Here is a 26,070-nt window from a genome sequence, read left to right on the forward strand (position 1 = left end):
CCACAGCACAACCTGCCAAATTATTCAATTATTGAAATTTATAATTGGCAAGTCCTGTACTGTATCCTTTGCCGGACGAAGAAGTTTGCACTTAAAAAAATTGGAGACAAATTAAATATAATAAATTTTGCCAGTATTTACTTTTATGATGATTTTATTATTATATATATCCAAATTAAATATAATAAATTTTGCTTATTATTATTATTATATTATATGTATAAACGGTACGGGTCTTCCTGTATTTTATCTTTACTATTAACACCAATAGTAATTGTGAATTTAGTGATGGGATACGATATTGGTGGTGAAAATTAGTGAGCAATCATTTTCAAAATCATTTATTGTGCTGTAGAAATAATAATAATAATAATAATAACAATAATAATAATGATTTCTATTCAGACGAATCTCTAAAAAAATTTAAGAATAATTTCACGATATCAATTACTATTTACTTATGTGTGAATTTAACGTAAATAAAAAAATATGATCGTGATATTATATTATATTATTAAGTCAATGATCCTCGTATAGTTACATTTACACAAATGCATGTAGTACATAAAAAAAATATTATGGTTTATATAATGTAAATAAAGATAATTGTTCCATGTTATTTTACTTATATGTTCGATTGTTCCTCAACTTCAACTTTAGATAGAGTTACTTATGTAACAAATTCCAAAAAAAAAACTATGTAAAATATTCTATAGTTCGACTCTTTGTGTGCCACTTTTCTAATCTAAAATCATAAATACGTCATTATTGCGATAATTTTACAACAGAATGTAATTTTTAAAATTACTTCATAACAATGTTTGGTGCCAATGATGAGACGGTAATGAATTACACATATTTGTTTTATTAAGAATTTAACTCAAATTCTTAAAAAAATTAGAGTTATATAAAATTATATATATATAGATAGACGATTATCCAATAGTTTTCACCTTTTAATAAGCACATCGGATTATTTCAAGATTTTTACCTTTCAACCTTTGTGGCATTTGTCTTCCCTTTATAATTGCAACCCCAAACCCCACCACCCCCGGAACTTTGTATGTGTATGTACCCTAACCCTATACTTCACACAATACACAAGAAATACTAAACATGGAGTTATGGCTTTATAATTTGCATTGATTCAGCAGTAACAGCACAGGAAATGGGTCCATTGTCCTCTACAATTATTCAACAACCTTTGTCTCTGTAACTACACGATCGGGTCCGCCGCTACTTTCACGTTTGCCCCCCTTCCTTCACTCGAAACCCTTTACTTTCTTCATTAAATACCAGAGGAGAAAGGTGATATCTCACATTATGGAAGATCAGTATGGGATAGCTGATCTCCGACAGTACATCAACGGTAGGCCTTTGTTTCCGCCTCCTATCCCCGCGCCGCCGGGATTTCTTGCAACCCACAGAGGTTTTCTCTCCGTCCCACTCCTTGGAGATGTTTGTGGTTCCAAGGGGACTGCATCAAGAGTTTTGTTCTGATTCTCAAAACAGCGTTGGTTTGGCTCATGATACTGTTGCTGCTACATCTCATATAGGCGGCTTCAGCGTGTTTGAGATGGAACCCGGTGGGCAGAGCGGCGGAGGGGACGGTGGGACGGTGAGGTGGCCAAGACAAGAGACTCTTACTCTTCTCGACATTAGATCGAGGCTTGATTCGAGGTTTAAGGAGGCTAACCAAAAAGGTCCATTGTGGGATGAGGTTTCAAGGTACGTATGCTTGTGTTAGCATGAGTTTTTCTTAACTTGACCTAGATTCTATGTTCAGAAAACCTCACTTTCTTGGTTCTAGAAATCAAATTCCGTTGGTTAGTTTTTTTTTACAAATTTTCTGAATAATTTAAGAGGAGCACATTCATGCGCGAAAACAATATCACAAGAGAAAAAAAATGTGGCTATATATGAACTTAGATTTTAATTGCTCATTTTTACAGAAAAAGCTTGCTTCTGTTAACATTTTCTGAAGTTGGTGAATCCAGAAAATGATAGCTATATTAATGAATTTGGTGTCTTCATTATCTTTATCGACTTTTTTTCTCAAGAAAATGATAGCTATATTAATGAAGTCGAGTTCAAGATTCCACTGTTACTGATTATAACTCTGGTTCTGATTTCTATATGATGATGTAACCTCACAATCACTTCTGCAAATAAGAACACCAGTGTCTTTTTTTGAACAAGAACTAATGCCACTTTTTTGCTGCAAAAAAAGCCAATCTTTGAAACAATTTTTCAAGTTTCTGCTTTCATAAAAAGACGTGAACAATCAGCAGAAGCACCTCTCACAGAGAGCTTTCTGTATGACTTTGTTTGAATAACCATATTATTCCAAACGAGGTTTGTCTTCTCTACTTAATCAAAGAAACCCACTTGCCTTTGCCCATTATCAGCAAATATCATTATCATTTGAAGCTTTCTTACACAACCCAGTACATGAACTGGAACTAGGGTTCGTTTATATCAAGATCTCCTTTTCTTGGATTTTGAGTGTCAAAACGTCGGTTTTTTAGCTATAAATATTTTACGTAAGTTGGGATTTCAGGATAATGTACGAGGAATATGGATATCAGAGGAGTGGCAAGAAATGCAGAGAGAAGTTTGAGAATTTGTACAAGTATTACAAAAAGACCAAAGAAGGCAAAGTTGGAAGGCAAGATGGCAAGCATTACAGGTTCTATAGGCAACTTGAAGCTCTCTATGGTGAAACAATTAATATATCTTCAACTTCAGAAACCCATTTCAATGGTGGAAATTTCCAATATGGTTATCAGAACAAGAACACTTTTTTAGCTGATAATCAAGTATCGTATCCGGGTTTGAAGCTCTCCGACATAACCCTTAGTCTCTCAAATTCATCTGATCCTGATAATTCTCTATCAGATGATACTGATACAAATTTAGAAATTAATGCTCTTGATGATAATAACCATCGTAATGATGATAAATTAGATAATCGAAAAAGGAAGAAAAGAAACGGAAAGCGGAATTGGAAAGCTAAGATCAGAGACTTCATTGATTCACAAATGAAGAAGCTGATGGATAAACAGGAAGCCTTGATGGAAAAGATGATGAGAAATATTGAGCACAAGGAACAAGAAAGGATGATTAGAGAAGAAGAATGGAGGAAACAAGATGCGGCAAGGATTGAGAGAGAGCACAAGTTTTGGGCTAGTGAAAGAGCTTGGATGGAAGCTCGAGACAACACTTTAATGAATGCTTTGCAAAAATTGACAGCAAAAGAACTGGGGGCAGCTTCTCTTAAAGAAGAATTTATGGCGCCCGAGATTCGAAGCTTAAGCGAAAACCATAACGATGATGGTAGCGAAACCATGACTAATTATTCCAAAGGCGATGTTTGGCCGGAATCTGAGATAAGGAGACTGATTCAACTGAGGACTGGGATTGAAGCTAAGTTTCAGCAAAGTGGGATTTCAGAAGAGGTGCTGTGGGATGAAATATCACACAAAATGGCTTGTTTTGGACATGAAAGGAGTGGTTTAATGTGCAAAGAGAAGTGGGATAGTGTGAATAACTATGTACTCCAGTGTAACAAGAAAAGAAAGGAGGACTCTAAAGGCTGCAGTTATAACTATCAGAATAATGCATCTACGTGTAATCAAGGAGGAGAGAAATTCAGCGATACGAGTGAACGAGGGATTAATTATCAGTATCACGTGCCTAAGATAAATAATCCCGACGATTCTAGTACATATGGTCATGGGAATGGGGGTGATACAGCAAGCGATGGGTGCTTCAAGTACTTCATGGGGGATGGTTTTGGAAGAATCATGGACTGATTCAACAAAGGATTAATAATCCAAGATCATTTATATGTTAGAATGTGAATTGGGATTGGTCCGAAAATTGTTCTTGTGTAGAAATATGAAAAGTTGATTCACTGATTGGATGTGGATCAAAGATGCTCATCTCGCAGGTAACTTGTAATCTGAGTTGGTAACTTAATTAATCTCGTCTTGCAGTGGATCCGAGATGCTCATCTTGCGATAACGTGCGTGTGATCTGAATTGGTAACTTGTATAACTAGAATATATTTTATGTATTTTCTTGTTGAATTCTATGTATTTGTGTCACTAAGTTGTTTAGGGGTAAAATTTAACGAGGAGTTCATTTGAGCAATGTTACTGAACGGTGGTATACATATATCTATTCTATCTATACTTATATACTTGTATTAAACTCGAGCAAATGAGACCGATACAATTTGGTCCGTCGGCAAGGTCTTCAATTAAACTACCACGTCATCTTTAACTTTTTTTGGCCCTTATAATGGTATTTCAAATCTTAAATTTTGTCTTAGATTTTAGACAATGATTGAAGAGGTGTAATTATTGAAGAGGATTGTTGGAGGCAATAATTGTTTTACATCGAAAGTAATTGAAACGTGACTCTTGAGATGTGGTACGATCTAAAAATCGAACTTGCACCGTTACCACCGATTATATATTTTAATAAATTTGAAACCGCTCGGTCTTGTACAGATTCACTTCTCAAACACATTGTATCGATTTGGTTCAAAGCAGAACCAATGATTTTAAATCTCTTATATTATTCACGTGTATTGTTTCATTTCAATTTCATATTAATTTTTCAACCTAATCTTTTTTTGTTGTAGCAAACTTTGGATCCACCTCTACTTTATTTTTATTTGTTAAAATCTCACTTCTACTTCATTTTCACTGTATCATATGTGTGTATTTATATTTTATGCATGTATAAGAAAAGCACTAAGTGCATGAAAAGTAACTAAAAAACCTATTCATAACTTAGAACAGTGAAAACCTTTGCAGAGGTTGCCTTCTGCCATACTCATGCATGTATGGCAGACATCTGGTAATCCCATTAAAGAAATTAACAGTGGGCCATTACTGTATCTTATAAAATTTTAATTGAGTGGACCATATAGTATTTCTGTACATAAAGCATTTTAAATATATATATATATATATATATATATATATATATATATATATATATGAATACATGTTTTAGAAAATGGTAAACAATATTAAAAAATTCAAATCACATCATTATTTCATCATCATTACTCAATCACATAAATTATTTGTTTTGATAGATCTTTTCAAATAATGAAAGCTATTGTTTTTCCCGAGGAATAATCCCTCGGAGACAAAATAGATATTAGCAATCAAAAATGTGGGAACTAAACTGATCGGTCACAGCATCGGTGTAATGACTTCGAGATTGTTGCGTGAAATCTATACAGAAATTGCGTTCATCAGCGAGGAATGGATACCCATTTGGATTTTGACTACATACTGACATATCTGAGAACTTGTCGTCGATTTTTCCGACTACGTACACAGCCTTTTCATCATGATTTCGAAATCCTACATTTAGAATTTTTTTTTTTTTTTTTGTCTCTATTTGCCATTTTTTCTGTCCTAAAATTTTATATTATGTGGTTTTTGGATCAATTAGAATTATCGGAATGATTCTCCTCGCATGTAAATGTAATTGAATGAAGCGAGTTTCTCACATGTTTATAAAAATTGTTAAATTTATATAATATGCTGAAGATTCAGTTTTACTTTCTCGATATTTAATTTGAAGAGAGCATTAATTGAAGTAGTATGTCCAAGTAAGTATTACATTTGTATCAGTGTAAGAAAGTTTTGACATTACAAATAATTATAAAATATATTGTCGAAATAATTGTTTCAAATATCATAGAATGCCCATATATGATACATTTCGACATATATGTGTTGAATTAAAATGTGGAGAAAATTAAAATCAGATTTCAACACATACATAACCAAAAGGAAAATCAAAGATTTATGTACATATATATATTCGATGAGATCTAAGACAAAAATTTAAAAATGAGTCACGTGATAAATAATTGAGTTAGCAAATAATATATATGATAAAAATATATATAAATACACAATAAAAATATAACAAAAAATCATTAAATATTTGAAATAATTAATAGATAGTACCCGTCTAGCTGTTTTAGAGACAAAAATATTCATAAAATCTGATAATCCAGTTATCGGACAAATTGTTCGTAATTTATCTTGTGAAATTGTTGATCAAAGATAAATCTTTATTAACTTCAACTTCGATAATGTTATTTCTATTTATGCATCTTTTACTGAGATTAACAAATTCTTATTGGCAATATAATTATTTGAGGATAAATCATTCAGTTTAGCCAAACAATGTAGCATATTCAAAAATTATTGAAGTTTCATACAATATTTCATCATGTTGGTAAATGCTAACTCTTTAACTTCTCCAAATTTAATAAATATTTAAAAATCTCTTGATATTCTTTAAATTGTTCAAACCAAACTTAAAGAGAATATCGAATTTGATCAATTATATATAGAAAATATTCAAATTAGTCTTATTTTAATTGAACATTAAGCCAATTTTTTTATATATTTATGTACACTAACTCACCATATATATGTAATAAAAGAAAAAAGATTTGGGACCCTCCAGGGCGGGTCCTAAAGCATGGCCTCCTTAACTTCATAGAATATCCGGCTCTAAGTAAAATCTGTATAAAATAATTATTTATAATTTAAATGCAAAAATTTGTGTGAAACGGTTTCACATGTCGTATTTTGTAAGACATATCTCTTATTTGGGTCATCCATGAAAAATATTACTTTTTATGCTCATAATATTACTTTTATTGTGAATATCGGTATGAGGAACTCGTATCACAGATAAAGATTCGTGAGACCGTTTTACAAGAAACCTACTCAATTTAAAATATATTTGAAAATTAAAAGTTTAGCTATATTAAAAAGAAAATAGGAGATCGGTGTATATTTTAGTCACATTCTAGATACATACATAATTTAAAACAAAATTATTCATAAATGCTTTTTACCGAAAAATTCACTCACTACTTGGAAATCACTCCTAACTTGATCGTTACCATTTTTCTGTTCCAATATAAAATGATGATAGCAGCCGTTAAAAATCCAACTCACAGTCCCTACAAGCAGATGAAGAAAGACAATGGTGTCATTAGCAATAAACTAAATAATTTAAAATAATGTGTGAACCTTTTTTTTAAAAAAAAAAGAATCATCAAACTTAAAAGTTCTAAATTGAAAATTACATATTAACTTGATATTATACAAACATAACATACAAACCTATTTTAATCTAGCAAAAATATTTCGAGACAATGGCGGAAAGTGTTGTGATTTTTCTCAAATATAATTTTTATTAAACACAATCAAAATAATTGTAGAACTTTATAATCTCAATGGCGAATCAAGGCCGAAAATTAAAATAGGGCATTTTTCTACCTGGAACTCAGGAAAAAAACAATTAATCAATAATACAATATAGATTTTAGTACTTACATCCTTAATATTTTGCAGATGTTGTCGATTGAATTGAAAAATAACAGACTGAATTTTTGGATTTCTGAATATGTTTTTCCCACCATGTATACTTCTTTGCACAATCGACAATTTGAGTAAATATATCGGTTGTTTAGTATTAAAATCAAGATTTAGACTTAATTCAATTCTTAATATTAGTTTAAATACTCACGATATTGGATATTCTGATGGAATAATATGTCAGAATGGAGATGCTACGTGTCAACATAGCTATACCGAAATGTTTCATTCTCCGAGCTTTTGTTTGAATCTCTTTGAAATACACCGTCCATGATTTCTTTGAGGGCTTGGGCTGATTCTGTAGTTTGATGCGTATTTTTTTTACTTTTTCCTGGGCTTGGGTACTCCAAACGGGACATGTCTGGGCTGGGCCAGAATCATGGTGGGATCATCTTACGGCCCGGGACCCGCTCTGTTGACTTTCACAGCCGTCAGGTTTGACCGAATCAAGTTTCTTAATGGAAAAGTTTGCTTACGTGATGAAGTCGTCAGCACGCAAAATATTTTTTTAAAAAAGGAAACTAGAAGTTTCAACTGCTTAATGAAGAAGTTTGCCCAGTGGGCCCCACACAATCTTGCCTGGCTCGACAGAGATCGCCTCCAAATGTCTCCCAGCCTTCAATCCCACGAGTCAGGTGAATCCTGTGGAATTAAACTCCCCAAACAACTGGACAAAGTACAGCTGTACACAAAAAATATCTCAGCCCCTTGGAACTGGTGTTGGCCCCGGCTCTGCCACCGACCTTTTGATATTCCCGCGGAAACAATCTGCATGCTGTTTTTCTTCCCTCGAATCTTGGTGCTTGGTGAATTATTTCTTATAATTGAGAGATAATGCAGAAAAATATTCTAGTAGCAGTGTTTCTTGAAGAAGATGACAGGAAACCAGCCTTCACCGCCTTACTGCTCGTCTCTGATTTTTATTTTGGCACGGTTGTCAGGGGAGGCTATATATATATATATGCGTGTGAATCCCCCATCTCATCGGTCATTTTTCATAGCCTTTTGCTTTCTTGGGTTCTTTATGCTCTCACAAGAAAGCCCTTTTGTATTTATCAGCTGACCCGGCTTCATATTTTCGAGAAAAACTTATTCACTTTATTTCGATTTTACAAGAAAACGAATGGGCCCTGATGATATTGTGAAAGCTTCTTCGTCTTCTTGTGCTGAGGGAGAAGTTGATCGTGTTCTTCCAACTTCTGATCCTATGCCACTCCCCCCTCTGTTTAGTTTTTCCGAATCGCCACCGCTTTCATCTTTCTTGGGCGTTGATTCTTCACAATATGAATTCACGGGCGTTCGTTCGATAGAAGGAAGTGTAATGGAAGACGGAACAACGGGTGGGTTTAATTTGTTCGAGTCGCCGCAGCCTTTGGAGTCCTTACAGGGGATTCCGATTCCTCCGTTTTTATCCAAGACATTCGAGTTGGTGGATGATCCTTCATTGGATGCCATCATTTCGTGGGGAGCAAAGGGTGATAGCTTCGTCGTATGGGATCCTGTGGAATTTTCGAGACTGATTTTGCCAAGAAATTTTAAGCACAACAACTTCTCGAGCTTTGTCCGCCAGCTCAATACATATGTGGGTATTTGCTCTTATCTTACTCTGGGATGCTATTGAATTAATTCGTTACCGAACTCTTGATTGCTCTTATGTACATTTTGGATGTTCATATCATGTTAAGTATCTGTTTCATGTTCGCTTTAATTTGTGACCATCTCTATTTTTGATACAATTCCTGTATTCGCGATGTATTTTGTTTCGACATTTGTAGAAATTGAAGCCATCTTGCTCACATAAATCGGAAATAAGTGATTTTTATCTTGCAGATATATTTCGTTTCTTGACTAAATTCTGAATGAGATATCGTGAAGTGAAACTGTCTCCTAATTGTTTGTGAGATGTCGCTGTTCTTTTTGAACTCTGGCGATGCATTTGACTTCTTTTAGCAATTTAGGAAAATGCTGAGACTCTAAACCTTCTCCAGGAATCGGTCCCTGCAGACGATTTAAGCTATGCCTTCACAGGTAGGAATTAAGCTAACTTTTTGCATCAAAAAATTTCTTGCTTACGTTTGATGTGAAATGTAAAGATCTACGGATCATTGTGTGCATTGTACGACGTGTTTCCTCTTACGAATAAATTTACTGAAGTGGATATATAGATCATGACATGGAAGTTGTTTTGATGCTTGTTATCTGTTTCGTTCCATGCCTTTATTTTAGATCAATTTCTTTGGGTATGCCAATGCAGGGCTTTCGTAAAATCGATACAGAAAAGTGGGAGTTCACAAATGAAGGATTCGTGAGGGGGAAGAGGCATCTATTGAAAAATATCCACAGGCGTAAATCGCCTCAGCCATCTCAGCAAATAGGCAGCAGCTCCTTTGTAGCACAAAACAACACCAGCCAAGGTGTTTTAGAAGGCGAAATAGGACTTCTAAGGAGAGAGAGAAGTTCCATGATGATGGAGGTTGTTGAATTGCAGCAACAGCAGAAAGGTATGATTCAAAATTTGGAAGACATTAATGAGAAGCTGAAAGGAGCAGAGAATCGGCAGAAGCAGATGGTGGCCTTCTTGGCTAAAATGTTCCAGAACTCGACTGTTTTGGCTCGTCTTAAGCAAGCAAAGGAGCTAAGCAGTGTCACTTCCCCAAGAGCAATGAGAAAATTTGTGAAACATCAGCAATGTGACACGAGTACTTCTGACTCATCCCCAAAGGGACAGATGGTTAAGTACAAATCTGAACTCCTTGATTTGCCTACCGCTGTAACATCAGACTTCTTCGACCCAGTTTCGATAGAACATCTCTCACATATTCCTTTCCAGGCAGAGGGCGACACCGAATTTTTTGGTGCCAGACATGTGCCTTTAGAGATGGAAACCATTGCTCAAGATGAGTCGGCAATGATAAATGAGCTGTTCCTCCCACCAGCTCAGCCTGCAGAAGTTCCAGTTCTTGCAAGTATCGATCCACTCCTTAAAGGAAAGGGCACATTCACAACTTGGCCACAATCCAATCCTGATCAGAATTTTGTCACTTACCCCAAAGATTTTATGAAAGGGAAGAGTATATTATCCGAATTCTCAATGCCAGGAGCCGAAAGTAGCTTCAAACAAGAAAATGTGTGGACCACGGGCTTCGAAGCCACTGCCGGTATGTCTAGTTCCACCGCACAGTCCTGGAGCAACCCTACCAATTTTGATGCTCGGGCGTTTGGTTTTAGTGATGACTTATTAGATACTTGGGACATAGAGTCACTGGAGCAAGGAGTCGAGAGTTCGCCAAATGATGAGAAAATGGATCCATGATACATTGAGTTACTTCCCTTTAGTTTCTACTGTAGTCGGGATATATTGATTGCTGCATATATAGGATTGTATCACTATTTCATTATAAACTTTTTTATTAGTTCTTTGTGATTCTCGTTACTAGCTCCATTATTGTATTAATTTTGAACTTGTACAGATTTAAGAAAGTTTTGACATGCTATGGGAATTAAAAGGAAATTACGACAAGTGATATTTTGGTCAAAAATGTAAGTCCACGATCAACGAATCGCGTCGTTGGAGATCAACTATCAAGATCAAGTTGTCGTTTATTGACCTAGCGGGTTGGAACCGAGGGGGTTACCATTGTGCAATGATGTGGCCAGTGTGCAATGTTTGACCCGGACCCACGAGTCGATCATTGAATTTTTTGGCCAAATGTTTATTCTATAAATACATTCATCTCCTTGATTTTTTTCAACACAATTCTCGATCTCTTATTCTCAAAATATTAAGTCTCAATTGTTTATTTATTATCGATTGTTCATTTATTTTTCTAATTTTTTCAGTTTTATATTTATACAAATAGCTGGATTAGCTTGTAAGGGAAGAGAGAGAGAGAGTGAAAGCATCACGCTCGAATTTGAGGGTCGTGATTTCCTTAATCACATCGACGGATATGTTCTTAATTTTTCCGATGATGAACTATGTCAAGAACGAGAACATAAGACTTAATAAACACGTCATCATCAAAGTCAATAAAAGAATGAGCAATTTGGCGACACTTAAAATTCATGGGGTGTCTCGCCGCACTTCTAATATTTTCACAAAACATTTGAAAAGATGACATCTCCCTCAACTGATTTGCAAGCCAAATGCAAACATTGTTAAAAAAGTAACATATTTCAACAATGAAGTGATTATAAAACTTTAACGCGACGTTTCGATAAAAATCATTAGGTGAAAATTGGTATTTGTCATTCTCAAATTCAAATTTCGACATTCCCGTATCAAACGGGTAACGATTATTAATTTTTAGCTTTTTCGAATCCAAATTTAGAGAATAAGATGTTAAATATTGTGTTATCGAACAACTTTTCTTGTAGTTTTAGTGTTAAATTGTTTTTTTGAAAGTTGGTTTTCAACAAATGCAAATTATTATATTAGACTTATCTCACAAAATATACTCAAGCACACACTTAAAACATTAATTGTTGAATAAAAAAAATTGTTAAAGAATTTACTGGTTTAAATATTAAAATTTATTTATGTTCGGATATTTGGAGTGGTTGTCGATAAAGTTGTTCATAAATTGGTATTTCATGTCATTGGATTGATATTTTTTTGAACGTTCACAAAATATTGTTTGTATATAAATGTTTTAATGATCCACATACAACACAAAATATTTTTCAACTTATACAGGTTAATTTAGAAGAATATGATTTAAATTCTCGAGTTTGTTCAATTTCTTGTGATAATGCTAATGCAAATACTTATAATATTATTTAGCTTATTAAGATATGTAAATCATCACCATGTGGTAAATTTTTTAATAGTAGTTACATATGTCATACTTCATATTTGTATGTTCGAGATGAGCTAAAAAATTTAGACTCGTATATTAAGCTAATTAGGACCGCAATTCATAATTCATTAACTATGGACAAATCTTCAATTTATGAAACAATGTGACAAATTTTGAAAAATCAATGATACGAGGCTTAAAGGATTTGCATGAGACATTCAAACTCAGTTAGAATTCAACATATAATTCGTCTTTTGAATATAAAAATTTATTGTGTATATTATTTAATCAATAATCTTAAACTTATGATATTTATTTGTTTTCATATCAATGAAAAATATGCACTAGTATTTGTTTTAATTTTAAAGTGTTTAATGATATTGATGATCAATTATCCGGCGTTTATTATCTTTGTTCTCGTTTAGTTTTAGCACATTGTTGCAACATTGCATGTATTTTTAGTAAATATATTAAATCCAGTGATTATGATTTAGTTCAACGCATTTATGTCATGAAAACAAAAGAGAAAAAATATTTTTAAAAAAATTTGAAATATTTTAAGTGCATTTTGTTTTAGATCCTATAGTTAAATTAGATTATTTACAATAAATATTAACATTATATTATGATTCTTTAGACCCTACTATGGAAACAACTTCATTCATCACATCAATTTTGTTTGATATTATAACTCATTTATATGATCTTTATTATAAATATAACACCAAATATGATGATCAAATTATTCTACGCAATCAATTATAACTAGTAATATCACTTCTGAACTGACTAAAACATAATTTTTATCAAGGGAATGAACAAAACGTCAACAAGGATCCTCAAATTGCAGTCAGGAACTTGATAATTATTTTATAACTATTTTTGATTTTAAGGACACAGATGAGGAAACCTTTGATATATTGCGATGTGGTCGTAAAAAACACAAATATATCCAACTTTCTCTATACCGTCAAAATAAATTATAGCTTACCCATTTCAACGGTTGTAGTTGAACAAGCTTTTAACATCAACGGAAATACATCGGATAAGAGACGTTCTAACTCAAGGTCGGAAAAATTGGAAGCCCGAAGGTTGTTCAATTATTGGTTAGAAGCCGCTAGCCAAACATAATAGATTAAAAGTGATGAAGAAGATTAAGACAAAACTGTGAGAACATCCAGAACAACTACAAGAGAAAATACGAGTAATTGAGCACGACACTTCTAAATGTGAATAAGTAAAACTACACGAACTACATAAACTTTGATTTTTTAACATAAAAAAGAATATACAGACAACTTATATATTTATAATTATATAAGTTAAAGTATTTTTTTAAAATAATGTTATTTAAATAATAATTTTTTAAAATATAAAACAAAAGGAATAAATCCGTCGGGGCTGGCCCGACGACCCGAGCCCAGACTCAGCGGGTAACGGTTTAGGGCCTGGATTTTCTCGACCCGAGCCCGATGGGTCCGACTTGATCAGGTCGATAAATATGGAACCCAAAATGGAGGGAAATCCATAAACTAAGCAGCGGCAAAAATTTTCCTCCATACAAGAATTTGGCTAAATTTCCCGAGAGTTCTTCTCCTTCAAAGGTACGAGTTCTTTATTTCTGTGTTTATCTATGCGATTTATTGACCTATCTGTTCATTGATTATACGCCTAGAGACTAGAGATTTTATTGATCTCGATTAGTTTTAATAATAACTTGATAGATCCAACGAATTTCATTACATTACGGCATTCTATGGTATCTGTTCTGGTGAGGCGCTGGCATGCGTGTATATTTTTGTGTTTGTGCTATCGATTTTGTCGATGATTAAGTAGAAGATGCAATACGAATGTTTTTGCTGCTAATTGGTTAAGGTCTTAGAAGTGCGCCATGTTTTGGTGCAGATGCTGCATAAGCAGTCAGTCCACCCTCTGGAAATTTAGAGGACTAGCCACCAACCATGTAGTTTTCGCTAAAGGAGTGGCATGTGGGGGTTGGTTTTCCCGGAAACTGAAATCAGTTTATGTGAATCGGAAAAACAAGTGCACATTTTAATTCTTAATGCCGCGTTTGTTCCTCTGGAGTCTGGGACGTTAGGGTCAGGCGTGTATTACCTTCTTATTCTTGTTTCAAGCATAGGATACCTTACTCGTCGATGATCCGGTGCTTGACATTACCTTGAGTCGATTTTATGATAACTCAGGCATCGACAATATAAATAAGAAATAAGACAAAAATGGTCAAAATAGAAAAAATCCCATCTCTTATCCCTGTAAAAATTTAGGATTCAATTTTGATCGAGGGACAATATCGTTGACAGAGAACAGTTTTAGACAATCTCGGTTCCAGGTCAAGGTGATACATTTAAATATATGATGATTTTCCATTGCTTTGAGAAAGTTAGACTGTCGAGGGGCGTTAATACCATGCCATTGCTCCTTTGCTCACAATCCTACCATTACTTATGATACAGATTCTTCTAATTTTGTCCTGTTTCTCCTCTCCGTTTGGCTAACTTGCTAACAGGAAAGTGCAATCTGGCAATGAGAGGGCGCGGTGCTCGTGTTTTCCTATCAAATCCCCTGACACAAACAAACCCTGGAGAAACACAGCTATCATTAACAAACAAGCTTAAAGTGAGGATTAAGCTTTTTAGCTTGTGGAACTCGCCTCAGAATAATAATTTGTTACAAACTCACACTGTTATACCATGAAAAACCTTGTGCAGGGAAGGGAGGAGTTTTATAATCGGCTCTATTAACTTGTCTACTATGATTTTGGGTATGAACTTTAATATTTTTCTTTTATTGCTCGAGAAGGATTAAAGTGAAACTGTTGCGCAATATTGGGCCTCTAATCTTCTGCAAGGGTAAGCTAGCATGTGTAAAATATGTACCTGGCTAATATGTCCGCTGAAACTTAACTGGCGCTAAGATTTAACTGAACAAGTTCTCTAGTGTCTACGACGCACAGGCTTGTTTCTTAACTTATTTTCAATTGATATATTTGGGTACAGCTAAGTATAGTAAGGTGGGCACAACATGTATATGTAAAAGAACGATGGGAGAAGGAAACATGTTTTTTTTTGTGTCCAATTCGAAAAATAAATGCAAGTAATTCTGGAAACAGATATGCAAGAAACTGAAAATTAAAGAAAAACAGAGATACTGCTGCCATGAATGGTCGTTTATCAAACTTTTCATATGTTCATTATACACGAATAACTTCACATTATCCGACATGAGGATGGAATGAAAAGAATAGATGAAGATATTAAAATCTCTGAAATGCTGAATCATTCTTACCCTCTGCCTATATTAACATTTTTTATTGTCAACTATCAGTATGGGAATAATAGTTATCATCAGTCGATCATGGCTATTATAATGATCGGCAAAGGAATAATATTCTCTCAGTGCATCACCGACTATAGCAAGGGGTAGCAACGTGCAATTCATCTCTACTGTTCTCTTACAAGTAAGATTGAGTTAAAAGCATTTTCATTTGGGATCAATTTTTGTCCTCTGATTCTTGCTATTTTTATATTTTCCTCACTGGGAAGCCCGAATAGTTAAATATGGAGATTACATCAATCTGATATGAAAAGAAAATAGTTTACTCATACTTAAAGCATCTCGAATTTGTGATTTGGCAAATTAGGTACCAGTGAAATAAGTTGAAATGCAAAAAATCTAATATCCACATACCTCTCCAAAAGCAATACTGGATATCTTCAGTCGATAGCCCTGATAACAAGATTGGGTATAATGTCGGTCTTTATAAATAACTCATACTTTATTTACTCAATTGTATATTCCCCTTTTACCTTTAAATATTGTTGGTATAGACGTTCCAAAATACACTGTTCTCCGCGGTAAGTTCCATAGCCACTTTCGTGGAATATTCATGGGATGAAGACTACTCTCATGGTCAGAGAACACCTACAGGAAAACTAATGTTTTTATTGAATTCTATTTCAAGGAAGACCACTTGATGAGAGTCGTTTAGATATAAGAATGGGGCATATTATTACCTTATTTACTTGGAAATTCTTAATTTAAGAAGGGACATACTGTTACCTCATTAACTTGGAAATATGTGCCGTTAAGAGGAAAGCTTCCTCTCATAGCTGTTCTACAAGGTATCTGTTACGATGGCTCGTGTTAAATTATATTTACTGGATCAGGAATTATCAGAGCCACCACAATAATGCCTTACCAAAAGAGTTCCCCTCACAGTTGAGGAATTTGCTTCACGGACACTGTTGCATGATAAACAAGTTTCATCATTGCATAATTTCTGGGGCTCTTGGGAGCTACACCGTCTTTCAGGTGGCTCAATAGAGTTCACAGTTTCGCCTGAGTTGCATTTGGTAAAACTAGTTAGTTGTAGAGTTGCTTGGAAATAAATGCCATTGTTCAATTTTTTTTCCTTCAGAAACAGGAGAGTTACAACATTTGTATCCTGTAGCACCAAAGCCTGTAAGAAGGCTATTTCAGGTTCGTAGTAATCATAGGTTTCTGAGTCTCTATACCTGGCGTCCATATGGCAAGTAGGTATGGGCAGGGATCATCTGCTTCTCGTCTGTCCATCTGTGAAATATGTTATCACAATTAGGTTTGAAGTAGATTATGCATTAAAGAATTCTTTAGAATATTACTAACCCCTTCTAGCAGAGGATGTGAATCTGGTAGCTCATATCTGCACAAATGGAAATTTTTTAGTGATCTTTTTGAAGCATTATCACATGGTAGTCATGCTTAGAACAATTAAGCTATGATTGGAATATCTTTAGCTGTAAACAGAAAGCTGGACTTCTGATCAAGGACACAAAATGAACTTACAGCACAACAAGAAAAGGACAAATCTTGTGGTTCTAGTTTGGTGATTTTGTCAATTATTTCAAATGTAAGAGAATTTACTTACACTTGATGCTCTGTCCTGAGCTGGCTCACGTTTTTTAGTTTAGGAAAAGGGATCAAAGCAGCTTCTGGAGTCAAAGCTACTATGGCCTTTGATGTTTCTCCTTCCAGAATTTCTGCATTCTGACTCATGATCTTCAGTAAGTTATGAGTAAATTCTTCCATATTGAGTTGGATGGTAGGGATTTCATCAGGATCTTCACAGAAACTGCTCTCTATGTCGCATTCTGGAACTTGGTTATTGCTTGGTTCTGGTGTGGCAGGGGCTTCAACAGTGGGCTCTGGCGTAGTTGGCTCTTCAATAATCGGTTGAGAGTTTCTTACTTCATATTCAGCAACTATTTTATTGGGTTGTGGTGAAGGCAGCTGCAATAAATTCATATCTTTGGCTGGATTTTGATTAGCTTCTTTGTTTTCTGTTGCAAGTGTGATGCTTTTCTCCTCCGGTGCTGGAAGAGCGAGTCTTGCACTGCACATAAATTCACCAGATTCCACTATTTAAGAAACAGTTTGAACCTTCCAAAAATATCAACAGTTGCAGATAATATATGATATATATTTAACCTTCACGTAGCTAGCGTTTGAGTAGCTCATAGTCTCATATCATTGTCTGATTTTTTTCTCATCCATGTTTTAATAGTTCAAGGTGGATTTAATTCTATAATTATTTTCTGGAAATATAACCCATTCTCTTTTTTCTGGGTTTCATATAAATATGAGATTCTATGAAAGATATTAGCAGAGAGATATTCCAATATGATTTGTTGGCCCTATATCTTATTCAAGGAGAAAATACCGCATCAAAATCATGAAAAAATGAATCACTCCTAAGCTTAACTTTATATTTAAGCATAGAATGATGCTCATACCTTGCAAATGCGCTTGCAAAATGTCTGCACTCTCCTCTCATTGGACACGCGTTGCAATTTGGTTTGCTTTTCGTGCAAAATACCTGACACAAATATATTGTTTATTCCACAAATTCTGCTGGTCAATCTTGCTGTTGAAGATTTTTTTTCAAAAATCGTACCATACCTTTCCAAAAGTAATCATTTGATAATGCAGCTCATATCTATAATCAAAGAGCACCATTAATCATTGAAGGGGAATCAATTAATAGTGTGAATCAGTAAGTTGGTGATTGTGTTAGTAGAAATTTTGTGATTACAATATTCTTTGATCAAGCTTGCAAAGCCTAGGCCACAGATATTTCTGAATTGACTCCATTATTGGGTACCTACACAAGGAAGCAGTGCGTATAATTCTACCTCTCATTCTACAGCCTGTATGAGAAAATCTAGTTGTGGTTGAAATTACTAACAGTTCCAGTAGATGTAGCTGAAGTGATTCAGGCAACGGCTGAAGAGGTACCCATCCTAATCGCACTGCTATACGCCCAACATTTGTGTCAACCTTTTAAACATAAGAAATACTTAATTTGGTGAAGTTCTTTGGTATTCAATTAACTGAACTGTTATCGGGCTAAAAACTTACCGGAAAGGCAAGGTGATGAAGTGTCAACAGCCGCACACACTCCACGCTCTTCAAACCCAAACCCTTCACGCTCAATAGATATTCTCTATAAAATGTGACAAATGTATTGATGCTTTTCATTTGTTGAATGCATAAAAAGCAAACGGATCTGCAACTTACTTTGCTTTATCTGGTGGAACATCTCTCAGCCATTCCAGATCAAGGCTTCCATGTTCTCTAACAAGTCGGTTGAGGAAGTCCTGCACAAGGTTTTACCTGATTATTAGTTGGTGACAAGGGCATGTCTGAAAAACAAAATATGGATATTGTGATATTAAATATCAGTGTTCTAAATGGCGGTCGCCTCCGTCTTTGTCTAAGGTGGTCTCTATAGGCGTTCCGAGGATATCTGAAGGGCGAGCAGACGGCGTATGCAATGGAGACGGTCAGTGATTTTAAAATCACAATGAAATGTCAAAGTCAAATGATTTTTAAAACAAGTCAATAACGATCCATTTAAAAAACCTTATATAATAAAAACACATCTCACTCTATTTTGTATTCACTTTTGGTTTCAAGTGTCCTCCACCATCTGTCTCAAACCGCCTCCAGCAGTCGCTTCCATCAACCACTACCGTAATTATCTTGTTAATTTGTAATTATATATTTATTTGCACTTCGTCTAGATTTTATTATATTGTATGAAGTTTTTTTATGCATAATATTATTTAATTATATATATTATAAAAAAAAAAGATGATTATTTGTAATCCCGTACATTGAATGGTTATATATAATTATCTATAAAAAATAGCTAAAACAATTCAACCATCTAGGTGACTGAGGCAGTGGGCGGTCACATTTACAACATTGTTAAATATTGAAACTTTAGATTCTTTGTTACTGCTATCTGAATCATACCTGGATTCTCTCTGCTAGTCTATTGTTCATACCCCTTTCTCGAATAGCATGTGCAATCTCGTTAACATCTGCACATCTTACAGCTTCCCAGTCCGCCGAGTCCATGGTGTTGGGTGTTTTCTCTCTCTTTCTCCCACATGCCTGGGCCTGTTTTCTCAATCTATCCCAATCAATTGGGTCTTCTTTCTCTTTTCCAATTCGTCCTCCCTTCTTCTTGGGTACATGATCCTTATTGCTAGGACGATTATCAGGGTAATTCATAGTTAGGTGACCCTCCATGCTCTTAGAAGTATTTGAATTTTCTGTGTGGCTGCTACTACCTGTGGCATTCATCAAATATTGAGGATATATTTGATTGTTTGATGCCTCTGTATTACAGTTATTTTCTTGAAATGGTATCTCTGTTGCATCTGGGCCCTTTTGGTTTTCACTTATTTTTTTATAGATCCCATTGTGATCATTGCTGCTTGACTGAGCATTTGGACTGCATAACTTTGGTCCCTTTTTGGAGCTATCACCTGTGAATTTTTTAATCAAGTTCTGGAATTCAGATTTTGATGATGTTGACACTCGGCTTCCTGCAGGGGAAAGTCTTTGTCCGCTTTCAGCACTGTACAGCTTCGATACACCATAGCATTCTGATTGTTGTGCTCCTGGAGTGGGTACTAGATGCAAAGTAGAACCACCACATGAATTAACAGATTTTGTGGGGGACGTCCAATCGTCACTTTGGAATTCTTTTTGTGAGGCAAAAGACAAGCTATCTTGTTGCACGTGCCCACTGATATCAAACAAATTTCTGGCTTCTTTAAAAACTAAGTTTGATTCAGCCATCTGCAGAAGTTGTATGAAAGTAGGATTATTGAGCTTATTTGGCACAACCGCAGCTGTTGTCACTTCCTCTATGGCGTTCAGTAAGGAAGTTCTTTCTGTGGTTTGAGCTATTGGGGAATCTGTAGAGCTGTGAGAAGAAGTCACAGAACTCTGAGAAGTAAGTGCGCCAACTATGTCCCTCTTACTCTCAATTGAACTCATCTTATTGTTCAAGGATGTGTGGGGAACAAACGGGCCATGTTTGGACATATCTGCTTGTTGGCCTCCAAAGCTATCTTCAGGTATAATTCCATCAAAATTGTTACCTGAGGACCCGGCTCTAATCACTGCTTTGATTTTATTGCCTTCAAATTCGTGAAGTATCACAGAATCCTCACCATAGGCTTCCTCGTTTAACACCTCTCCGTTCACTTCAGAAGTTTCATTGGGGCTCAACACATATTTTTCAGGCTCCATAGCGTTTGTATCCACTCTCTCTTCGTTTAATTCATTAGAGTTGGTCTCTGACTTGAGGGGAAATTTCGCAACAAGAGACATAAAGGCAGAGCTGAAGAGTAAATGAATGGATTTAATGATTTCTGTCATCAACTCTGAAGAGTTTGTTTATAAACCTACATCTGTTAGAACTAAAAATTCAACCAACCTGGAAAGGTGATCTGAAACATTCTGAGTGAGGAATACGCCAATCACGGAGTCTAGTACTGATCCTTTCCATGGCGAAAAGCGCCTGTCTCCTGCGACACAAGGCAAAACTGTCAAATTTGTGATATCGGTGAAATGAAAAATGAGAATTTGTCCCAGATTAGTCCATGATACAGAAGAAATCTAGAGTTCTGATTCTACATGAAGCATTTTTCAGCTTGCACATAGATAATAACTACAGCACATCCTTCTTTTGGGAAGCCAGAAGGAGGGAGGATATGAAGGGAAAGAGAAGAATTAGTGTTCTTTAAGAGATGCTTGGACATACATCATGTTTCTGTTTCTTTATCTGATTCAGGTTCATCAGCATCAACGTTCTTCCATTATTTATTGAACTGCTTTTGTTGGGGCTTGCTGCCCTACAAATGGAGGTACAGATAGTTGAAATACTTAAGCAAGATAGACTCTATTTCTTTCATTTTTTTATGTACTCTACTTCCAGGCATCTTTATTTTGCTTTACTTAATTTAGCAACTGACAATATTAGAGTGGTATTTGATTACAGCGTTAGATTTCAATGGATCATACTTAACACATTAAACTATTTATCATGATATGTTATCTTTCGAGTATAGCTGCTGAAAGGTGTACGGTGGAATCCGAAGGCAGAAGATTGTGCTTTTAGTTTACTTTAAACAAAGAGGTATGCATATGGATGTAGTTGTTGGAGTTGTTAATGAAAGAAACCATGTTAAGTAGGGTACTGATTTACTTCCTTCGGACTAGTTCAATGAAATCAAGAACTCAATTCTTTTTCTCTAATGATTCTATCCATTTGTATTCAGTCATTGTACACAAGAATCTATATGTGCTATGTGGCAGAGAATAGTTGATGCCAAATCAATATGGAAATCTTTTTGTCAAATTTGATAACTTTGCACATTACCTTGGACAAGATGCATGCGTGCAATAAAGGAGTCTGCTCTTCCACTGAACACTCTTCGTTCTTCTTCCCACCATTTTTTTTTCTCTTCATCGTTTCCATCAACGCCTTCACTATTTATATTTTCTAATAGAAGTTGCCACACTCGAATTGTCTCATCATCAAGTTCAACTTTCGGGCGTGGTCGTCTTTTTTTAACTTGATCAAATGAATTAGCAAAAGGGATTACAGCTCCACCTCTTTGATATGGAACAAGGGCATGGGCATGTTGCTCTTGATAATACATATGGGATGTCATAATCGCACTTTGATCTCGAGCTGATACTTGGTTGCTCTCTGTTTTCAGATCAAGTTTATTAAGTTGCTCAGTTATTGCATCAATTGTAGACACATAACTAAATTTCGTAGGCAGTGGCGAACCTGCATTAAATGTCAAAACAAGTCAGAACGATATCCGGATGGATGATTTCTTATTATATGCAACACCTTGTCGGTGTTATAGTTACCCGTCAAATTGTTGAATCCATTGTAGTTACACCTACTTGACTGTTCCTTCACTGCCGCGGTGGTAACTCTTAAAGGGCATTTTTCAAGATTCTCATGATTGCTTGAGGCCGTCATAGTGGACTGCAAACTGCATGTTGATGTATTGTGTTCCGTATCGGTCCTCGGATTATTGTAAAATACTGGAAAATGCATGCTAGGTGAGCCATCATTCTTTTCGGAGTTTTGTGTCAACGAATAACTGCATGTCTGCAAGGAATTGTAAAATATCTCAGTTGCATTTGTGCTGCAGATTTCAGCTCTTACAGCAGTATCTACTCGCTGTCTCTTAATGGTTCTTGTACTTCTTTCTGTATTCAAGCATTTTCTGTTGCTGCAGTTGGAATCATTAGAAATGTTAGGTGTCAACTGGCAATAAGGATTTACTGTCACTTGAACAGCAGTTTCTTCTTTGTCATGTGTTACGTCAGAGAATACTATCTGGCATTTTCCTCTTGTAGCTACACGTTCATCAGTGAGAGTGTAATCATCCTGCAGTGGATCCATCTTTGTATGAGGCAAAGGGTTTGGTAAATGTCTTTCTGGTTTTGACCGGAAATCTTTCAAAACTTGATTCGCGAAGCATGAAGACTCGTAGGTAGCACCCATATCAGTTTTCCCCATCACTACCTCCATCCCCTGTCTACATTGCATAGTTGCTTTAAAATGATCTGCATTGAGGTTCTCTTCTTGTGATTCAATGTCTCGATTTGAAGATGGGACATATGAGGAACCTTCGTCTTTCTCTTGGCTTTCCAAATCAAAATTTAAAGATCTTTTGCAGGAACTTCTGGTAAGCCGGACAAATTTTCTGTTGGCTGCATCGATACTTCTCTCATCTAATGTGGTAGCTTCAGGCTTGTTGATTCCCTTTTTTCTCACATAGTTCCTCTTTTCTACTGGGGTATCCTTAGAATTAGGACGACTTTTGTTTGAATCAGTGTCACTTTTCACCCCTTCTGGAGAAGTATTATTAAGATGATCGACTCCTTTTTTTCGAACATATTTTCTCTTCACCTTCGTGGTGCCCAAGGAGAAAACTGGGCTCTCGGTACTTGGTTTGGGAGGACTTTTGTTTGAGTCAGTTTCACTTTTCCTTCCTTCCAGGGGAGTATTATTCAGGTTGTTGGCTCCTTTTCTTCGAACATACTCTCTCTTGACCTTCGTGGTGCCTGAAGAAAAAGCTGGGTTTTTGGTGTTTGGTTTGGGAGTTTTTTTGGGCTGGCCTTCTACTAATACTTTGGGCCTGATCCTTTTCTTTCTTGGTTTCAGAAGAGGTGTTTTCCTCAAGTCAGTTTCTTCTGCCCCTTCCTTGTCAGGCTTGTGATTCTCTGGTAGTTGTGTAGAATTAGTTGCACATAACTGAGATTGTTTGTTCTCTGCTTGAAGTTCCATCACTTCGTCACTCAAGATCCTGTTGACTTGTGCATCTTCTTCTATGTGCATTTCACCTTTGCTCAAATATGGCATTTTAGATTCCTGCCACCACCCTGCTTTACCGGGCTTCTCTGGCGTCGAGGGTTCAAATGGGGAAAATACGCTCTTGACGGTAGCTGAATCTGTATTTGTCCTGGTTGGTGAGTGAAGATTACACATTGTCATGGTGGAACATTCCCCTGTTGTATAAGTAATGTTTATATCAGCGAAAGTACAAGAAAATGATTGAGTTGCAAATATATGTAATGCGCATTGCACAACAATTACCCACTGAACACGTAGCTTCACGAAAATTAACATTTAGACTGAAGTCCGAGGATATTTACCTGTTAACATTTGTGGCAGGCTGTTGAGTTCTACTATGGATTTTGCTCCAGGTATACTACGAAGGTTTTCTGGAGACAAATTTCCAGAGCTCAAATTAATTTGGGGGGGAAAAGAGGTAGCTAAAGAACCACTTGTAGCAGCAGAATCTGTCCTTGTAACCACATTCTCAACTGATGTTGGGGTTCCTACTGCATTTGCTACAGCTAAAAGATTTCCAAACGACAGATTGTTCCATATGTCATTATCTATAGAAAATTTGTCATTTATACATGAATTCTCTCCATGAACTTGTGAATTTGTGTGTTGACTTGCTTGCAAAGTGTTGGAAACCCAGTGTACATTAACTGAATTCGTTAAATCGTAACATGTAGGTATCGCCAAGCATTGAGTTTCTTGTGGAAGATTATTCAATAATCTCCCTGTTTCAAACCAATTTGCGTGATTATCCAGTTTGAACTGGGAGTACCGTTCTGGATCCAACTGACTAGAATAAACAATGTCTTTTTCATTCCCATCTGAGCAGATAGGCTGCTGTGTTGTCGAATCGGGCTTTGCTGGGGTTGTAGGAATCCAAGAAGTATTCTGGACATCTTTTAATTCTGGAGCCATATTTTCTCTTCTCAGATCCATTTCCCAGTAATAAACCCAGGAAAATTCTTATCTTTACTCGTTCAGTACAATTCTCGTATCTCCTCTACTTTTACGAGCATCCCTCTGCGGCAAAATCCAGTAAAAATCTCATCTTACCTCCTTTCAATTGCAACATCGCAAGTAACTTTTCCCTGTCTAAAACTCCATTATTTCACATGCCGGTAGTTTTTCTTCAGAACTGCATTGAACCACAGGAAAATTTCAGCATAAACGAAAAAAGTCAGAATCTGAGATATGCATCCGTACCAGATAAAGGAAGCATGTCATATTAATTACTGTTTCTTTGCTCATAAAATTATGCCAAACACTTTTAATCGACAGATCTAAAAAAAACACAGGAAAATGCCGGAATTTGGTAGGTGGACCAATAATCGACGAGTGTACATACTGTCGGAGAAAGAGAGCTTGAGGTTCAATTTCTCATTCATTAATATTGATTTATGCCTTATCAGTTGCACGATTGCAATAAAATAAGAACAAATCTTTAATCTGGTATTACAAATTTTAATTGATGCCAATTTTACATACCATGTATCTTCATGGAAACCTCGATCAAACGGTATGAATCTACAATTTATTAAGTATTGTGATTGAACTGACCTGAATCGTTGGATCTCTGGTCAAGATCTATTTAAGCGGTGGAGGGGTGGATAGAAACTGTGAGTAGAGTGTTTTCTCTTCGAGAAGGAGAGAGAGATAAAGTAGGAGGAAGAGCTCTCTAACAGAAGAGTATGACTTTAATTCATTGAGAGAGAACCTATCGGGCATGTTGGAATTTTTGCGTTAGCCGTTGGTTGAGTGCAACAGATTTTGTGTTTAAAATATTATTTTTTTATTCGAAGCGGGAAAATTTCAAAGACACATGATATATAATATAATATAATATAATAATTCAAGTGATGATTTGGATGAATCGCCAAAGTTATTAGATATAAGAGCAAGCTGGATCTTGCAGTTTGTGGATCTGGAGAGACGAGGAAAGAAATTTTAAGAAAAGTATAAAAATATATTTGAACTCGCAAAAAAATTATGTTGGAAGTAGATATATTTATTTTGTGATTATGAAAATATGTAAGTAAATGAATCTACGAAACGATTTGCTGATCAATAAGAAACGTATTATGTAGATTTTGCCTTGTATTTT

General features: G+C 35.5%; 2 protein-coding genes and 1 pseudogene across 3 annotated transcripts; 2 read left to right on the top strand and 1 right to left on the bottom strand.

Annotated features, from left to right (window-relative positions):
• The first annotated feature begins 1,114 nt into the window (after positions 1-1,114).
• On the top strand, positions 1,115-4,169 carry LOC140828050 (trihelix transcription factor PTL-like; annotated as a pseudogene).
• A 3,805-nt stretch (positions 4,170-7,974) lies between these two features.
• On the top strand, positions 7,975-10,910 carry LOC140825539 (uncharacterized). The gene is made up of 2 exons (XM_073187380.1): positions 7,975-9,015; positions 9,688-10,910. Exons 1-2 carry the CDS (start codon positions 8,557-8,559, stop codon positions 10,744-10,746), a joined length of 1,518 nt encoding a protein of 505 aa, XP_073043481.1. The 5' UTR covers positions 7,975-8,556; the 3' UTR covers positions 10,747-10,910.
• Positions 10,911-14,483: 3,573 nt separating this feature from the next.
• LOC140825540 (protein ROS1A-like) lies at positions 14,484-25,681 on the bottom strand. 2 transcript variants are annotated; one of them, XM_073187381.1, is made up of 20 exons: positions 25,527-25,681; positions 24,275-25,104; positions 22,475-24,127; positions 21,972-22,388; positions 21,027-21,117; positions 19,550-20,930; positions 18,809-18,888; positions 18,650-18,734; positions 18,477-18,568; positions 18,324-18,392; positions 18,191-18,227; positions 18,025-18,107; positions 17,160-17,624; positions 16,898-16,934; positions 16,768-16,825; positions 16,452-16,591; positions 16,313-16,378; positions 16,060-16,174; positions 15,941-15,979; positions 14,484-14,831 (listed from the first exon to the last, which is right to left on the bottom strand). In XM_073187381.1, exons 2-20 carry the CDS (start codon positions 24,903-24,905, stop codon positions 14,713-14,715), a joined length of 5,658 nt encoding a protein of 1,885 aa, XP_073043482.1. In that variant the 5' UTR covers positions 24,906-25,104; positions 25,527-25,681; the 3' UTR covers positions 14,484-14,712. The 2 variants fall into 2 exon arrangements, with proteins under 2 accessions (XP_073043482.1, XP_073043483.1); XM_073187382.1 differs by having other exon boundaries at positions 25,455-25,660.
• Between the last annotated feature and the right edge of the window lie 389 nt (positions 25,682-26,070).

This window comes from Primulina eburnea, chromosome 3 (assembly GCF_022965805.1).
Source record: "Primulina eburnea isolate SZY01 chromosome 3, ASM2296580v1, whole genome shotgun sequence".
Classification (NCBI taxonomy): Eukaryota; Viridiplantae; Streptophyta; class Magnoliopsida; order Lamiales; family Gesneriaceae; genus Primulina; species Primulina eburnea.

Bases quoted from the DNA above. Each gene is read 5' to 3' on its own strand.
- LOC140825540 (XM_073187381.1), bottom strand. From the start codon at position 24,905: ATGGATCTGAGAAGAGAAAATATGGCTCCAGAATTAAAAGATGTCCAG. The intron at 16,826-16,897 runs GTTAGTAATATT...CATATTTCACAG, and splicing joins CACATCCTCTGCTAGAAGGG to ATGGACAGACGAGAAGCAGA. The intron at 14,832-15,940 runs GTATGTGGATAT...GTGTTTCTCCAG, and splicing joins CCAGTATTGCTTTTGGAGAG to GGTTTGTTTGTGTCAGGGGA.
- LOC140825539 (XM_073187380.1), top strand. From the start codon at position 8,557: ATGGGCCCTGATGATATTGTGAAAGCTTCTTCGTCTTCTTGTGCTGAG. The intron at 9,016-9,687 runs GTGGGTATTTGC...ATGCCAATGCAG, and splicing joins TCCGCCAGCTCAATACATAT to GGCTTTCGTAAAATCGATAC.